The sequence below is a fragment of the Cervus elaphus genome, chromosome 4, assembly GCF_910594005.1.
Source record: "Cervus elaphus chromosome 4, mCerEla1.1, whole genome shotgun sequence".
NCBI lineage: Eukaryota > Metazoa > Chordata > Mammalia > Artiodactyla > Cervidae > Cervus > Cervus elaphus.
In genome coordinates, this window is record NC_057818.1 from 39,635,607 (window position 1) to 39,653,080 (window position 17,474).

The window sequence follows — 17,474 nt, forward strand, 5'->3', positions numbered from 1 at the left end:
GTAAAGATAGAAAGTATATCAGTGGTCACCTGGAGTCCAGGGTGAGCCTGGAAAAGGGCACAGGGGAACTTTTCAGGGTGACGATGGTGGTGTTTATTATACAGGTGTATACAGTTGTCCAAAATGCATTGAGTAGTACTTTTTATTATTTTCATTTTTTGGCTGCACTCTATGGCTTGCAGGATCTTAGTTCCTCAACCAGGGATCAAACTTGTGCCCTTGGCAGTGAAAGCCCAGAGTCCTAACCACTGAAATGCCAGGAAATTCCCTGAACTGTATTCTTTAAATGGGGGCCTTTTATCTTTTGTAAATTATACCACAACAGAGTTGATTTTTTTCAAGTGTGTGTATAAGAGAAAGTCTAGAGCTATATACACTAAATTATTACCAATAGTTATCCCTGGGTAGTAGGATTATGAATTTTTAAGTTTTTCTTCAGGGTAGTTTTAGTTACTTCCAAAAGTTTTAGCAATATTTTATAATTATTAGAAGTACATTTTTTAATTTAAATAGATATTTCTCTTTGAGGAAACACATAAAGGAATTCACACCTATATGATATTTTCCATATTTCTTATTTTTATCACTGGTTTATATCTATTCTAATTTTATATGGAGTCTTTTTTTTTTCCATTTATTTTTATTAGTTGGAGGCTAATTACTCTACAATATTGTAGTGGTTTTTGCCATACATTGACATGAATCAGCCATGGAACATGTATTCCCCATCCCGATCCCCCCTTCCACCTCCCTATATGGAGTCTTATAATATTTTTTAACTTATAATGACTTTATACTCTTCAGGGAATAGAGATGTTGATTTAGTCATATTTGTATTCTCAACAGCACATATAGTGCCAAAATTATAGTAGGACTCAATAAATATTTGTTATAATTGATAATTACAGTCAATATTGTAACAATAAATATTTGTTAAAATTCTCAAGAGTTACCTGTTCACCTCTAGACTTTGTTATTAAGGCTCTTTCAAATAATTTTTTTAGTCAATATTTTCTATTCTTTGTTTAATTGCAAAAATAATAGATGTTTGAATACAAAAAACTTGGAAAACATGGAGAAGCAAAAGAACTATCCTTCCCCAATAAAAAGCAGACTGCCAGCATTTTTTCTTGGGAAATGACTATGCTTTCTGTATCTTTCTACTGATCATACTGAATGTATCAACTCGATTGTTCTGACAGACACATTAGATTCTCTGTTTCTCTTCTGTATGAAAGGAGGAGAGCAGAGCAAAAAACAGGTGACTAGTTTCTCACCAATCAGAAAACAAATGTTTTCTCCTTTTTTATACTTTACTATTAAATGAAAGCTTTAACAAGTAGCTAAGTTTAAATCAAATGCAACTTAGTCACCTGCGATTTTATTAACTGCTTCAAAAGAGAGTCCCAGAAATAATTTTAGCTTTAAAACGATCTGTGTTCCTCACACAGAAAATAACTTCCAACTGAAATAAGAATTTTGACCAGAGAGATTTGAATGGTTTCATATAGACTTTTGGAGAAGTAGCATCCTTACAGTAAAGGAGATCAGCCGACTAGGTGCAAGATGAAGTCAAACAGTCAGAGCAGAGGTTCTGCAGGACAGATTGGCTGGTGGTTGAAATCAGGGGAGAAGATAGAGACACATGGCAAAACAACTGGGGTTGAAAAGAGGATGAAGTTTCAGGACCTATTGCTGTGAAGCCAAGATGAAGCCGCAGACCCAAACAAGACAAGTCATTAATGTAAACATTAAAGTCCGCTCCCCATTTACACCCCGCTTAGACCCTAGTGATGAAAGACTGAGGCAGATGGGATATTTACAAAGGTGGCGGGGTGCTGTCACTTGTAGAAAGAAGAAATCTTAAGGAATAGAAACACACAGTGACTACTCCAGGTTATGGAAGTCTGCATTCTATTTGGTACGTGAACTCCTTTAGAGGTTGGGAAGGAAAAAGTGGGATCAGATCTAGTTTATTTCTTTGTTTCTTGCCCCTACAATGAAGCAGAATCTGTTTACTTGGACACCCACTGTCAATAAAAGATGTTCTTTTTTTTTATTTTTATTGCAGTATGATTGACATACAACTTTATATTTGCTTCAAGTCTATAACTTAATGATTTGATGTTTGTTATGTATTGTGAAATAATCACCATAAGTCTAGTTAACAAGCATCACCATACATAGAGAATTTTTTTCTCACACTTGATCTTAGCCAAAAGGCCGAGAAGCGATAGAGAATTTTTTTCTCATTGTGAGAGTTAAGATCTGCTCTTGTAGCAGTTTTCACATATGCGACACAATATTATTAACTACAGTCGCCATGCTGTATGTTACATCCGCTTGGCTTATTTTATGAATGGCCATCTGTACCTTTTGACTCTCCACCTCGTCTACCCACCCACCCCCACCCTCTACCCCTACAACCACTAATTTGTTCTCTGTATCTGTGAGCTAGGTTTTGGGTTTTTGTTTGTGTTTTGTTTTGCTTTGCCTTTACATTCCACATATAAGTGAGATCATATCTGTCTTTGTCTTTCTCTGACTTATTTCACTTCGGGTAATGCCCTCTGTTCATGTCACAGATGGCAAAATTTCATTCTTTTTTAAATAACTGAATGATATTCCATTGTATACATTATATATACCACATTTTCTCTGTCCATTCAGCCATTAATGGACACTGGGGTTGTATCCATAAGGTCACTGCTTATTACAGCAATTAATTGATGCCCACCCTCTAACATGGTTGTCTTTATTTTACTGTAGGTATGTAAGCCAGGTAACTGTCACTGACATAGCAGGTAAAAGGAAATGGCATTTCCTGTGCAACTGTTGGCTGGCCACGAACCTTGGAGACTGTGAGCGCGACCGGGTCTTCATGCCAGTCTCAAAGAAGGAGCTCTTTTCCTTTAGGTACAGTTGAGAAATGATGATGTGCTACCTGTCTCTGAGGCTCTGTTCATTTTCTTCATTCTTTTTTCTTTCTGTTCCTTGGACAAGACAATTTCAATGGACTTATCTTCAAGTTTGACCTATCCTCTTTCTCCTGCCAGCTCACATCTGCTATTGAGCCTCTAGTGAATTTTCCATTTCACTTATTGTATTTTTCAGCTGCACACTTTCTATTTGGTTCTTTTAAAAAATAACTTCTGAGAACTTCCCTGGTGGTCCAGTGGTTAAGACTCCACACTTCCAGTGTAGGGGGCAAGGGTTTGATTCCTGGTCAGAGAGCTAAGACTCCCGTATGCCTTATGGTCAAAAAACCAAAACATGAAACAGAAGCAAAATTGTAAAAAATTCAATAAAGACTTTAAAAATGGTTCACATCAAAAAAAATGTTTTAAAAAAATTAGTTAAAAAAATAAAAATAATTTCTGGGGACTTCCCTGGTGGTTCATTGGAAGACTCCACACTTCCAATGCAGGGGGCGTGGGTTTGATCCCCGATCAGGAATTAAGATCCTGCATGCCACAGAGTGCAGCCAATAATAATAATAATTTCTTTATCTTCATTAATATTCTATTTAGCAAGACATCATGCTCATTTACTTTCCTTTAGTTACTTCAAGATGATTTCCCTATTTCTTTGAACATATTTAAAACAGCCGATTTGAAATCTTTAGTAAATCCAGTGTCTTGGCTTCCTCAGTAACAGTCTGTTGAGTGTGGTGTGTGTGTGAGGCAGAGACTTTGTTTCTTTTCATGTCTTGTGATCTGTTGAAAACTGGAAGTTTTAAATAAAATGTGGTCACTCTGAAGATCAAATTTCTTTCCTTTCCCCCAGTATTTGTTCTTAGTGTTTGCTGTTTTCCTGTGTCTGTTTTGAACTAATTCTGTAAAATCCGTATTTTTATCATATGTGAAAACTGAAGTTCTTGCTAAGTCAGTTCAGTGGTCCACTAATAACTAGACAGAGACTTCTTTAAATGCCTGAGCCAGTAAGCCTCCCAGCCTTTGCTGAGGGGTTTTGCACACATGTGCCATGCCTTCCGCACACAGCCAGGCAGCTGACAGCTCTGCCTCAGCCTTCACTTCCTGCTTGCTGAGAGCTTCAGGGTTCTTCCAGGGGTAGAAGCGTAGGGCCTTCTCGGGTATTTCCTGAGGAAATGTGGGCATGCACATGGCCTCCTATCATTCGATTCCCAGGACTGTGTTGAAGCTTTTCAAAATTGCTATAGACTTCTGACTTTCTCAGTGAGGATTTTTGATGAGCCCCTTGTTTTGCCTACCATATCAGGCAGCTGTGGTATTAAACAGTCGCCTTTGAACATTTTTGACAGTGCCCTCAAAGAAGAAGCATTTTTCACTGGATGAGTGTCCAGTCATATCAAATAAGGGCAGTCTTACAAGTGGAGTTTTCCCGGGAACTACCAGACAAGTCAGATAATGACGGCTCTCTGGGGAGGACGCTTTTAATCCCCTTCTTCCCCCTCTAGTGACTGCCAGACTGCTGGATTTCTCTGTGATTGAAGGCTCTTGTTTTTCAAGGTTACCCTGGAGCTAGGGAAAGGGAGATGGGGAAATAGGGCCAATTAAAATGCCGCAAAATTCACTGTTCTTACTGATATTTAACCATTTTTCTTATGTAAACGCTCCCAGGTTGCTACAAACCTTTGGTTATTTACCTGAGTTCTGAAAATTTTGGTTCTGACTTTTTAAAAGAAGTTTTATCATTGCTTTTGTGGAGGAATTTTCAGAGGTGTTGACCCCACTGTTTCCACTGACCCAAGTGGATTTAGAGAGTTGTCTACTTAGAGCAGCAGCAGCGGCCAGAGCCGTGGTTTGCGGCAGCTCCCTGAGGTGACAGGGCGATGTGATGGGAGCCAGCTGTCAGCTGAACGTGCAGTAGAGGTGTGTTACAAAAGAGGAACCCCAACCAGGAGACCCTGATCTACGAGCTGCCAGAAGACCTGCCCATCCTTCCCTATAGAGTGACATTATCTTTATCAGCCTGGAATGTAGGCAAATCTCTCAAGGGGTGAGAAGAAGGCATTTCTATCTTTATTACCCTAGAACATCTCTGGGAAGCAAGAAGTCTCTGTCTTTATAATCTGGAAATGTAAATTGTCTCCAAAGAGAGTTCCTGATTCTGTCTTTTTAGGGCTGTCTGCTTACACAAAGATACTTGAAAACATAGTCCAGGAGCAAAGTTTGTATAAATGCCTAAATGTGAAACATTCATGAAGGACTGCCTTTCAACACTGCCTCTGTTGTTATATCTGTCTACCTGTTATTCTTCTAAAGTATGTTGTCTTTTCTCTTTTTAATATTTTCTCTTTATCCTTGATGTTCCAAATTTTACCATATTTCTTTTCACTGTGGATTTACCCATTTTTTTAATCCTGTTTAGCACTCAGAGTGTACTTCAAAAAAATTTATTGTGGTAAAATACACGTAAAACGTGCTTTTCGGGGGGGGGGGGGGGCATGCTGCATGGCATGCAGGATCTTATTTCCCTGACCACTGGAAGCCTAGAGTCTTAACCACTGGACCTCTGGTGGCGGGGGTTGGGGGGGGTGTCCCAAAATGCACTTTTGATATACAGAGTCATGTGTTCAATACACAGAAATTCTCAGATGTCACTTCTGAAAATACTGCTCCTCTGACATTCCCTCACTATTTGCAAGAGTCTCTCTAATGATCCTCCATGTTTTAAAGCCTCTCTTGCATGCATATCTTTTTTGTCTGTCTGTGGGAGTTACTGATTTGCTCTTAAACTAGTGTCTCTTTCTCCTAATTATTTTGTTTTGAGGACCATATTTTTCCATTTTAAGATTTCAAATTTATTTTATTTCTGGGCTTTTCATCATTTCTTATTCTTTTAAAGTGAACATTATTCCTTGTATCATTTTTTATCATTATTTACTGTCAAGTTCTTTATTTCATAGATGTATAAAATGTTGCAGGGATTGGTTAAATTGACTTGCTCCAGATGAAGCACACAAGAAACAGCAGATGTTCAGGTCTTATCCCCTCTTCTATTGAAGATTCTTTCTTCTAAAGCACATGGCCTCCCTTCAAGGCCATTGGATCTTGCTGCAAATTGCTGAGACATGGGATACAATAGTAGCAAACAAAACAATCACTACAATGCAAGTAGCAATTGATGTTTTCTTTTTTTTTTTATGTATATTTTTCGAACTTTAAACTTTGTTTTGTATTGAGGTATAACTGATTAACAGTGTGTGGTAGTTTCAAGTGAACAGCCAGCATACTCAGCCATGCATATACATGTATCCATTCTCCCCGGAACCCTCCCTCCCATCCAGACTGCCTCATAACATTGAGCAGAGTTCCATCTGCTGTTCAGTAGGTCCTTGTTGGTTATCCACTTTAAATATAGCAGTGTGTACATGACCTTCCCAAACTTCCTCCCTATCCCTTGCCCCGGCAACCATAAGTTCCTTTTCTAAGTTTGTGAGTCTTTTTCTGTTTTGTAGCTTTACTTGTATCTGAGCAACCTGAAACACTTAGTCTTTGTCAGACTGTCCCACAAAATTAGTTTCGTCTGGACTAAAATATTGTGTTGGCTGCCTTTCTCAGCATTAGGTTTATAAATATGTTTAGGAATTTGGGGTTGTAGGTAGGTTTCATTTTTTAATCTCAATATCTCTCCTTCTCCACATATCCCTGACTAGTACTTTTTTTTATTTTTTCATTCAACTCTTCACATCACTAGTCTAGAACTAGGGTTTATTTTATTACACCATTTCGGAGCTCCTATTCCTCAGAGAAACTAATGAAACGATCTCTCGCACACCTTGTCATGAGCCAGTGGATCTCTTGGCTGTGTTCCTGGTCGAGGGGATGCCCGCTTTCACCTGCCTCCAAACTTATAAATGTGTAGCCCTGTGGTAGTTTTTTTGTTCTGCTGAATTCTTCCACGAGCTCCAGCCTCAACCCTGGCTTCAGGCAGTGAAGTTGGCTTTACCCGCCCTTCCTTCCCCTCCCTCCATGAATCACTTTCAGTTCCAGTTACTCTCTGGGAATCAGACTTTGACCTGTGTGTGCCTTCTTCCAAACCTGGAGCTCAGAATCCTGTGGCTTCTTCCCTACTTACCATCTTGTTTCTCATCCCATCCCTCCTCTTCAGAGACGTTTATTTTGTTTTTAAGCCCAGCTAATATTTTGGATTCTTTCTTTCATATTGTATTTACAGCTTCTTTTGAGAGTAGAGAAGGTTCTCCAGGTATGCGTTTACCTTATATAAGTTTACCTTACCTTATAGCTATCTTGAGTGGAAAAAGTGAAAATGTTAGTCATTCAGTCATGTCAGATTCTTTGTGACCCCAACCCACCAGGCCCCTCTGTCCATGGAATTCTCCAGGCAAGAATACTGGAGTGGGTTGCCATTTCCTACTCTAGGGGATCTTCCCGACCCATGGATCAAACCCAGGTCTCCTGCATTGCAGGCAGATTCTTTACCATCTGAGCCACCAGGGAAGCCCCTATCTTGAGTGGAAGCTTAATGCAAACTTTCCAAGAGTTAAAAAGACTTATCAAAACCTCTGGTAAAGCCAAAACAAGGTTTTAGTTTTAAAATCTCATAAATTTACCCTTATCCTCAAAAACCTTTTACCCTATGGTAACAACAGCAGCAGCAAAAATCAAACCGTGTCACCTGAAAGCTTCTTCACAAAGGTGTTGAGCAGCGGCCGAGTTGTTGTGTCGCTTGCCGCCAGGTGAACCACACTTCAGACAAGGGCATGTTCAGGATGAAATCTCATGCATTTCCTATTCTGTTTTATCTTGTTAGACACCTTTTCCCCTCCATGATCATAGAGAAGTTCACCCAGGATTGCTTGTGGCTCTCAGTGGCAACGCGACACCCCTGGAACCGGTTCACGAGGGTCCAGCGGCTCACCTGCTACATGACCCTCCTTCTCTGCAACATGGTCACCAACGTCATGTTCTGGAAGGTGACCAGTGCCACCGCCAGGAGAGATGAGCAAGCCCAGGGTGAGCCCTGACGTGTGCTGTGTGTGGCCTGTAGTCCTTCGGCCACACTCCATCCCTTCCTTCCAAGTTGGACACGGAATCACGACGGGCCTTCATTTTCCCTCTGCTGCCCTCCCATTAGAGCACTTAATCTAATTCTGCTCTTAGAGGAGAATCCTCACTTACATTAACCTTAGAACACACATGTTCTCACTGATGTCACTCATCAACAAATGAAATGGCCTTAAGGACACATGAGGATCTTTACTGCCCTGATAACTTGCTGTCCTTAGATAATCATAGTCAGTTGCTAAATAAATACTTAAACCTGTGCAGGACGTAGAGAATGGACTTGTGGGCTTGGCGGGGGAGTGGGGAGCAGGGAGCATCACTGACATAGATACAGTACCGTGTGTGAACTAGATAGCTAGTGGGAAGCTGCTCGGGAGCTCACTTCCAGGCTCTGTGATGACCCGGGGAGGCAGGATGGGAGAAGGGGTGGGAGGGAGGCATTGAGGGAGGGGATATATTGATGTACGCTTACAGCTGATTGACATTGTTGCAGAGCAGATGCTAGCACAACATTGTAGAGCAATTATACTCCAATTAAAATAAATTTTAAAAAAGTACTTAAACCTGGGAGAGGAGTGTCTCAGAGACAATTTTAATGGTCGGGGATGAGGCTTGACGTCATGCTTTTTTTTTTCCAGTGGGCCCGTTTGCTGTGACCTGGTCTGAACTGCTCGTCAGCATCCAAACCGCTGTCATCTTTTTCCCCATCAGTCTTGTGGTCGGGCGGCTTTTCCCGTTGATCCAGCCGCGGGAGCCTCTGCCTGTCTTGCCTCCCATCCAGGCCTCCTGCCCCGTGGATGCTTCTTCAGAGCCTCTCTCTCTCACGGAGGTGGTTGAGGTGAGCGTGGTGTCAGAGTTTACAGGTAAATGTCATGCTGCCCTCCCCACATGGTGGAGAAGGCCAGTGGACTCGAGGCTCTCCGGCAAGGCTCTGGAGCCCTATTAACCGTAGTAGCTGTGGTCTAATCCCTGAGCCCTCGTCATCCTGCCTCTAGTTCTTTCTCTTGATTCTGGAGTGTTCTCAGCATTGACATGAGCACAGAACGCCCTACTCTGGAGGGGTCAGTTTTTTGATGTTTGCTCAAACTCTTCTTCTTTTATCCTAGATTTTCTCCTAAAACTAGTTCTGAAGCCACTGTGATGTGACTTCTTTGTGAAAAAGGAGAGAGAAAGTGAAAAACTGAGGTCCTTTACACTGAGCATAGGGCTTCCCAGGTGGCGCTAGTGGTAAAGAACCCACCTGCCAATGCAGGAAGCGTTAAGAGACGCAGGTTTGATCCCTGGGTTGGGAAGATCCCCAACCAGGAGGAGGAAACGGCAACCCACTCTGTATTCTTGGCTGGAGAATCTCATGGACAGAGGAGCCCCGAGGACTACAGTCCATGGGGTTGCAAAGAGTCAGTCACAACTGAAGCGACTTAGCGCACACGCACGCCAAGCACATGCCCCTCCGAGGAGAGAGACCGCCTCATGACTGTCTGTAATTGCTCCCAGTCCTGAGTTTAATGTAAAACTGGCTTTTCTCCTCTTGGTTCCACTTTCAGGAATTAAAGGAAACTGTGGGCTTCCTGCTCAGGAGAAATCCGTACCTACTCTCGGAGTACGAACCATCTTCATGGCGTTCTGACAGCATGAACGAGCTGCTGAAGCTTTTGTCTGGCCTCATCTGTTCTTACTTAGAGCATCCAGGCTGTCACCAGCAGGCAGGACCCTACTGGGCAAATGGTAAAGTTCAGTAAGTTTCAGGATCTGATCTTTTATCAGCCCCACCCCCGCCACCCTTACTGTCCCATTCATTTTACCTCTCAGCATAATCAACAGGCATGATACCACCTTCTGCAGCTTTTTCATTTCCTTAAACTCCCAGTAGAGGGCAGATAGCTCTGCTACCTCTCAGAGCTTTTGAGACAGCATATCTGGTCTTACAAAGTAAAGGTTAAAAGAAAAACCCACCAAAAATGTTCTCTGTATCAGACCCCCCATATTTCATCTGCTTCGTCAGAGGCTGTGAAAGTGTATTGGAATGATGAGATTCTGTGATTTATGAATTCTTGAATTTAGTTTGGGCCTTCTAGGCACTTACAAGTTCACATGTACTGTAGTTCTGGTGAAAAAACTCAATTAGCTTTAAAAATTACTTTGATTCTCTATCAAAGTAATATAGGATTTTACAAATTGTTGCAAATACACCATCATGCTCAGAGAATACAGTTCTGTAGGTGCTGGGTTCAGTCTTCACTGACTAGGAAATTTAACCTCATCATCAATCAACAGGAGCTTCCCTGATAGCTCAGTTGGTAAAGAATCTGCCTGCAATGCAGGAGACCCTGATTCAATTCCTGGGTTGGGAAGATCCGCTGGAGAAGGGAAAGGCTACCCACTCCGGCATTCTGGCCTGGAGAGTCCATGGAGTCGAAAAGAGTCATACACGACTAAGCGACTTTCACTTTCAGTTAACAGATTGCTCATTTCTACCAAGAATTTCTGTTTCTTGAAATCTTCCACTTGTTCATGTGTCACCCTGGGCTGTATTTTCAGTTGTTCCTGAAAACCACCGTCATTTCTGCAGTTACCTGCTCAGAATTCTGCAGAGGCTCCAATCTCACTCACAGACACTGGGTCCCACCCAGGCCGATCACCCCAGTGACTTTCTCAATGCAATCCACCAAATGCAAAACCTCCAGGAACTCTTGGAAACCCATGTTATTCCCACAGAGCAAGGGCTATCCAGGTAACGTACTGCACTGGGCTTTACCACATGTAGTCTTCCTAAACCAGTCAGCTGTTGACTAGGTTGGTTATTCCTTCAACTTCTGTTCCTAAGGGAGGCAACCAGTTTCCCCATCCTGAGCCCAGAAGAAGGGAAGCAGCATGTCTCTAAAGGCTGGCACAGATGGTTGACATACTTCTGCTGGCTCCTTCTCGGTGTCACTAGCCTGGCCTCAGCCTTCTTTACAGCACTTTATAGCCTGGAACTGAACAAAGACCAAGCCACCAGCTGGGTTATTTCGATGATACTGTCATTGCTTCAGAACACCTTCATCAGCCAGCCAGCAAAGGTACGTGAGAAATTGTCACACCAGCATGGGAGGAAACACTATAGTTGCAGGAAGCTTGGGAAACCAAGATCTGTGGGTGTCCTTCCAAGGTGCCTCATGGTTCTGACAACTTGACAAAACAACAGAAATTGACAGAATTGACAGGGTAAAATTTGTTAGGGGTGTGTGTGTAGCGGTCATGGAAAAAACTAACAAGAACTGGTAAGACTGGAAGAAGTTTAGCAGAAAAGGATGGGGGAGTTAAGAGAGACAAGTTAAAAAATCAATAATAGGGCATCCCAGGTGGCCCCTCCTGCCAGTTCAGGAGACCCAGGTTCAGTACCTGGGTCCAGAAGATCCACTGGAAGAAGGCATGGTACCTGACTCCAGTACTCTTGCCTGGAGAATTCCATGGACAGAGGAGCCTGGCAGGCTGGAGTTCATAGGGTCACAAAGAGTTGGATACAACTGAAGGGACTTAACATGCTTGCAAACAAAAAATCGATAATAAACTACTAAATAAGAAAACTTACTTTGTAAAAAATCTTCCTTTTCCTTAAACTTTAAGGAAAATGTCACACACAAAAGTGTAGGAAGTAGTATAATGAATCCTAAATTCCTATTACCCAACTTCAACAGTTACCCCACAATTCATGGCCAGTCTTGTTTCATCTATCTTGGAAAAAAAAAATACCAGGCTTCATATCATTTTATCCATAAAGATTTCAGCCTGTGTATTTTCAAAAGACAAATACTCTTCTTTTTAAAACAAAAATATAAATATATATATATATATATATAAATAAATCAAAAATATAAGCCATTATCACACCTAAATAAATTAACAATTTCCTGATATCCACACAAAAACAGTGTGGATGTCTGTAACACTGCTGAACTGGTCACCTTAAAACTGTCAAGGTATATTTTAAACTTAAAATGGTAAGTTTTTTGTTATATGTATTTTACTACAGTTTTTAAAAATCCAATCAGTGTTCACATTTTCCCGGTTGTCTCCTGAGTGTTTATAGTTGTTTTGTTCAAATCAAGATCTAAATGAGGTCCATGTGTTGCAGTGAGTTGCTCTGTCGCATGTATTTTTTTTTTAACTGTGCCAGGTCTTTGCTGCTGCACGCAGGCTCTCCTTTGAGGCCTGAGGGCTCAGTAGTCATGGTACAGCTACCTAGTTGCTCTGTGGCCTGTGGGATCTTCCTAGACCAGGGACCAAACTCATCTCCTTTGCACTGGCAGGCAGATTCTTAACCACTGGACCACCAGGGAAGTCCTGTCTCATGCATTTTTATACTTAATCTAGGAACTTCCCTGGTGGTCCAGTGGGTAAGACTCTGTGCTCCCAATGCACGGGGCCCAGGTTTGATCCCTGGTCAGGGAACTAGATCCTACATGCCACAGCTAAGACCCAGTGCAGCCAAATAAATAAATAATACTTTTTTTTTAAAGAGACTTTAAAAAAAGGTAATCCATAATTTCTTCGTCCCTTGATCTCTCTCCCTTATTCTCTGTTCTTGCTACTTTTCTTACAATGTCCATGTGTTGAAGAAACCAAGTTTTCCTGTAGAGTTTCCAGCATTCTGAATTTTGGTGACAGGATTACTTCTGCTTTAAGAACCCACAAGCAGACCTGGGGAGCTTTTAAAACATTTGGTGCCAGGTCTCTCTCCAGATGAGTCAAATCGTAATCCCTGGAGATGGGATCCAAGGCCCAGAATGTCATAAACTTCCCAGGTGATTCCAAAGAAGAGCCCCGCTGGAGAAGCACTGATCCTAAAAGATGAACAGAGTACAAGGAGTAGGTAGACTTTAAATAAGAACTGCTGGAAGAGACAGACCAAAAAAGTAACAGGGGCTCTTAAAGACATTCTGTTATAGCAGACACACATGGAAGACTTTGAGGAAATGAAAAACGTGATTTGCAGATTTTAAGAATTCAGAATTTGAAGTGAAGATGTCATTATTGAGAATCAAATTAATCGACCAGGATGATCAAACTTAAAATAATTAGAAACATAAAGGAAAATAGACTTAGTAGCTCCAGTTAAGAGGAGTGGTAGTGATTAAATAGTCTAAAAAATTCCATTGTTGTAAACAAATACTCAATCTGTTGAAAGGCCTTAACTATTTCCAAGCATAACTAATTTAAAAAGATACACACCAAAATGGAGAACAGGCGTTCTGGAGTGGGGCCCAAGGTTCTGAAATCAGCTACTTGCCAAGTGATGGCTGCTCATCCGTGGATCACACTTCGGGTGGTATCACTGTGAATGCAAACCTAGTTTCTCTGAAAAGTCAGTATTACAAGAGAAAAGTTAATGAGGGAGGGCTGTTCTAGATCCTTGAAATAAATGAGCATTTTTAATATGGATCAGACAGTATTCTAGGAAGTTATTGGTCATTTCCTTAAGTGTGATAATATGAAAATGGCCTGATTATTAGGAGGCCTTGAACCTCGTACATGTGTGCTCAGTCACGTCCGACCCTGTGTGACCCCGTGGACCGTAGCCTGTCAGGAAAACCCCATGAGATTTTCCAGGCAAGAATACTGGAATGGGTTGCCATTTCCTTCTCCAGGGGATTTTCCTGACCCAGGGATCAAACCTGCATCTCCTGCATCAGCAGGCAGATTCTGTACCACTAGCACTCCAGTGGTAAGCTCCAGTTTTTAGAAGGCACATGCTTAAAAACAGGCAGTCCTGGCCTTGAACTGTTGTAGTTTGTGCATGAATTTCAGTTACCATGGTTCAGTTAAATAACACCGGTTGTCAGCAAGACAGTTCAAATCTCAGCATGGTGTATCAACTATGAGTGATTACATAAAACACCAGCCACTACTAGACCTTCAGCCCATGATTCACTACATACACAACATGTATTTTTAGGTGTCCGTCATGATCCATGACCAGTCCTGTCACATATCAAAGCCTGGGTGGCTGGTCACTGGCCATCCCGTTTATGTACAGACAGCATATTGTATAGTTTGTTACTTTCTTTTCTCTGTCATAAACTGTGACATTTGACCGTAAAATGGATAATGGAAAGAGGAATTTGGCCCAAAAAGACAAAAATGCAACAAATTAGCAACATGATAATGCAAAGTGAAATTTGAAATAGAGTGTGAATGGAGTTATCCGAGAAGCAGCTCCCATAGGAAGATTGCCTGGTGGCCAGATGAATTTAGTAAAGTTGAACTTACCAACCTAAATAAAGAAATTGGTTATGAGGAAAAGGATGATGACCTCCTGGAGGAAGTAACACTGGCAAAAAAAAAAAAAACTAATATTAAATGAACTCTAAGAGATATTTCGCAGCATCGAAAGCAGAAAGGATAAGAGGCTGGAAGCCAGTGCAAACTTAAAACAGTATGACAGCTCACCAAACGGACAGAAAAGATGCTGTCCCCAAATTCTAACTTATACAATAAGAGGAAGGAGGGCATTGTTCAAATTAGTCTTGATGAGTTTTTCTTTTCAAGAAATAACTTTAACTCTTAATGTTTCTGATGTTTTAAATTACATACTAATTCTACTGCTTTTAAATCTTTCCTTGTACCTTTATAGCCCATGATAAGAGATTTTAATGTTTTGACATGTCTTTTTTTTTCCTGAGGTAGAAGATTGTCTTTATTTTTTATCTCTTAATTTAGTTGGCTGCACCAGGTGTTAGTTGCAGCATGCAGGATCTAGTTCCCTGACCAGGGATCCAACCCAGGCCCTCTGCTTCGAGTGCAAGGAGTTGTAACAACTAGCCACCAGGGAAGTCTCCTGAATTTTTAGATGTCACAGAACAATCATAATTTTCCCCACTGACGATTAAGATCACCTTGCACAGTTTCAGGTTGCAAGATCATTTATGTGATCCCGTACTGCCATGCAAAGTGAGAACTACCTTTAATTAGGTATGAAATGTCATGATGTCTGTTATTTTCAAATGGTTCCAAAAAGTAAATACGGTGAAATGTTAGCTTTTGTATCTTCCAATTTTTATGTATGTTTAAAAATTTTAATAAGGAATTATATACTCAAATGTAAGAGTTTGTAGAAAAAAAATTATATAAAACTATTTTTAGAAGAAAATATACGGGAAAATCTATGTAACCTTCAGTTAGGCAAAGAGTTCTTGTGTTGTTCTGTCGTTCAGTTGTGTCCAACTCTTTGCAACCCCATGGACTGCAGCACACCAGGCTTCCCTGTCCTTCACTGTCTCTCAGAGTTTGCTCAAATTCATGTCCATTGAGTCAGTGATGCTATCTAACCATCTCACCGTCTGCTGCCCTCTTCTCCTCCTGCCTTCAATCTTTCCCAGCATCAGGGTCTTTTCCAGTGAGTTGGCTCTTCACATCAGGTGACCAAAGTATCAAAGCTTCAGCATCAGTCCTTCCAATGAATATTCAGGGTTGATTTCCTTTAGAATTGACTGGTTTGATCTCCTTGCATTTCAAGAGTTCTTTTATATTAACTCTACCGAAAGCACAATTCAAAAAAGAAAAAATTGATAAATAGGGCTTCATCAAAATTAAACATTTTGCTCCATGAAAGACACTTTTTAAAATTTAAGCATAGTTGATTTACAGTGTTGTATTGGTTTCTGTTATACAGCAAAATGACTCCATTATATGTGTAACCTTTTTCATATTCTTCTCCATTGTTTATTAATGGGATACTGAATGTAGTTTCCTGTGCTATAGAATAGGACCCCGTTTATCTCTTTTATAGATAAATAGTATGAACAGTATGAGAAGGCAAAATGATAGGATACTGAAAGAGAAACTCGCCAGGTCGGTAGGTACCCAATATGCTACTGGAGATCAGTGGAGAAATAATTCCAGAAAGAATGAAGGGATGGAGCCAAAGCAAAAACAATACCCAGATGTGGATGGGACTGGTGATAGAAGCAGGGTCCGATGCTGTAAAGAGCAATATTGCATGGGAACCTGGAATGTTAGGTCCATGAATCAAGGCAAATTGGAAGAGGTCAAACAGGAGATGGCAAGAGTGAATGTCGACATTCTAGGAATCAGTGAACTAAAATGGACTGGAATGGGTGAAATTTAACTCAGATGACCATTATATCTACTACTGTGGGCAGGAATCCCTTAGAAGAAATAGAGTAGCCATCAAAGTCAACAAAAGAGTCTGAAATGCAGTACTGGAATGCAATCTCAAAAACGACAGAATGATCTCTGCTCGTTTCCAAGGCAAACCATTCAATATCATGATAATCCAAGCCTATGCCCCAAACAGTAACGCTGAAGAAGCCAAAGTTGAACGGTTCTATGAAGACCTACAAGACCTTTTAGAACTAACACCCAAAAAAGATGTCCTTTTCATTATAGGGGACTGGAATGCAAAAGTAGGAAGTCAAGAAACACCTGGAGTAACAGGCAAATTTGGCCTTGGAGTACTGAATGAAGCAGGGCAAAGGCTAATAGAGTTTTGCCAAGAGAACGCACTGGTCATAGCAAACACCCTCTTCCAACAACACAAGAAAAGACTCTACACATGGACATCACCAGATGGTCAACACTGAAATCAGATTGATTATATTCTTTGCAGCCAAAGATGGAGAAGCTCTATACAGTCAGCAAAAACAAGACCGGGAGCTGACTGTGGCTCAGATCATGAACTCCGTATTGCCAAATTCAGACTTAAACTGAAGAGAGTAGGGATAACCACTATACCATTCGGGTATGACCTAAATCAAATCCCTTATGAATATACAGTGAAAGTGAGAAATAGACTTAAGGGACTAGATCTGATAGCCTGATTAACTATGGACGGAGGTTGGTGACATTGTACAGGAGACAGGGATCAAGACCATCCCCATGGAAAAGAAATGCAAAAAGGCAAAATGGTTGTCTGAGGAGGCCTTACAAATAGCTGTGAAACGAAGAAAAGCTAAAAGCAAAGGAGAAAAGGAAAGATATTCCCATTTGAATGCAGAGTTCCAAAGAATAGCCAGGAGAGATAAGAAAGCCTTCCTCAGCGATCAATGCAAAGAAATAGAGGAAAACAACAGAATGGGAAAGACTCGAGATCTCTTCAAGAAAATTAGAAAAAAAAAAAAAATTAGAGATACCAAGGGAACATTTCGTGCAAAAATGGGCTCAATAAAGGACGGAAATGGTATAGACCTAACAGAAGCAGAAGATATTAAGAAGAGGTGGCAAGAATACACAGAACTGTACAAAAAAGATCTTCACGACCCAGATAATCACAATGGTGTGATCACTCACCTAGAGCCAGACATCCTGGAATGTGAAGTCAAGTGGGCCTTAGAAAGCATCACTACAAACAAAGCTAGTAGAGGTGATGGAATTCCAGCTGATCTATTTCAAATCCTGAAAGATGATGCTGTGAAAGTGCTGCCCTCAGTATGCCAGCAAATTTGCAAAACTCAGCAGTGGCCA

The 17,474-nt window shown here is 41.0% G+C and overlaps 1 protein-coding gene across 1 annotated transcript in view; it reads left to right on the forward strand.

Moving 5' to 3' along the window:
- The window catches only part of PKD1L3 (polycystin 1 like 3, transient receptor potential channel interacting), an 80,869-nt gene that overhangs the window by 33,823 nt on the left and 29,572 nt on the right, over positions 1-17,474 (forward strand). The window contains exons 16-21 of the mRNA XM_043900578.1: positions 2,770-2,916; positions 7,759-7,961; positions 8,651-8,850; positions 9,557-9,737; positions 10,551-10,743; positions 10,837-11,071. Of these exons, the coding sequence (XP_043756513.1) occupies positions 2,770-2,916; positions 7,759-7,961; positions 8,651-8,850; positions 9,557-9,737; positions 10,551-10,743; positions 10,837-11,071 (1,159 nt within the window). The remainder of the gene's footprint in view (positions 1-2,769; positions 2,917-7,758; positions 7,962-8,650; positions 8,851-9,556; positions 9,738-10,550; positions 10,744-10,836; positions 11,072-17,474) is intronic.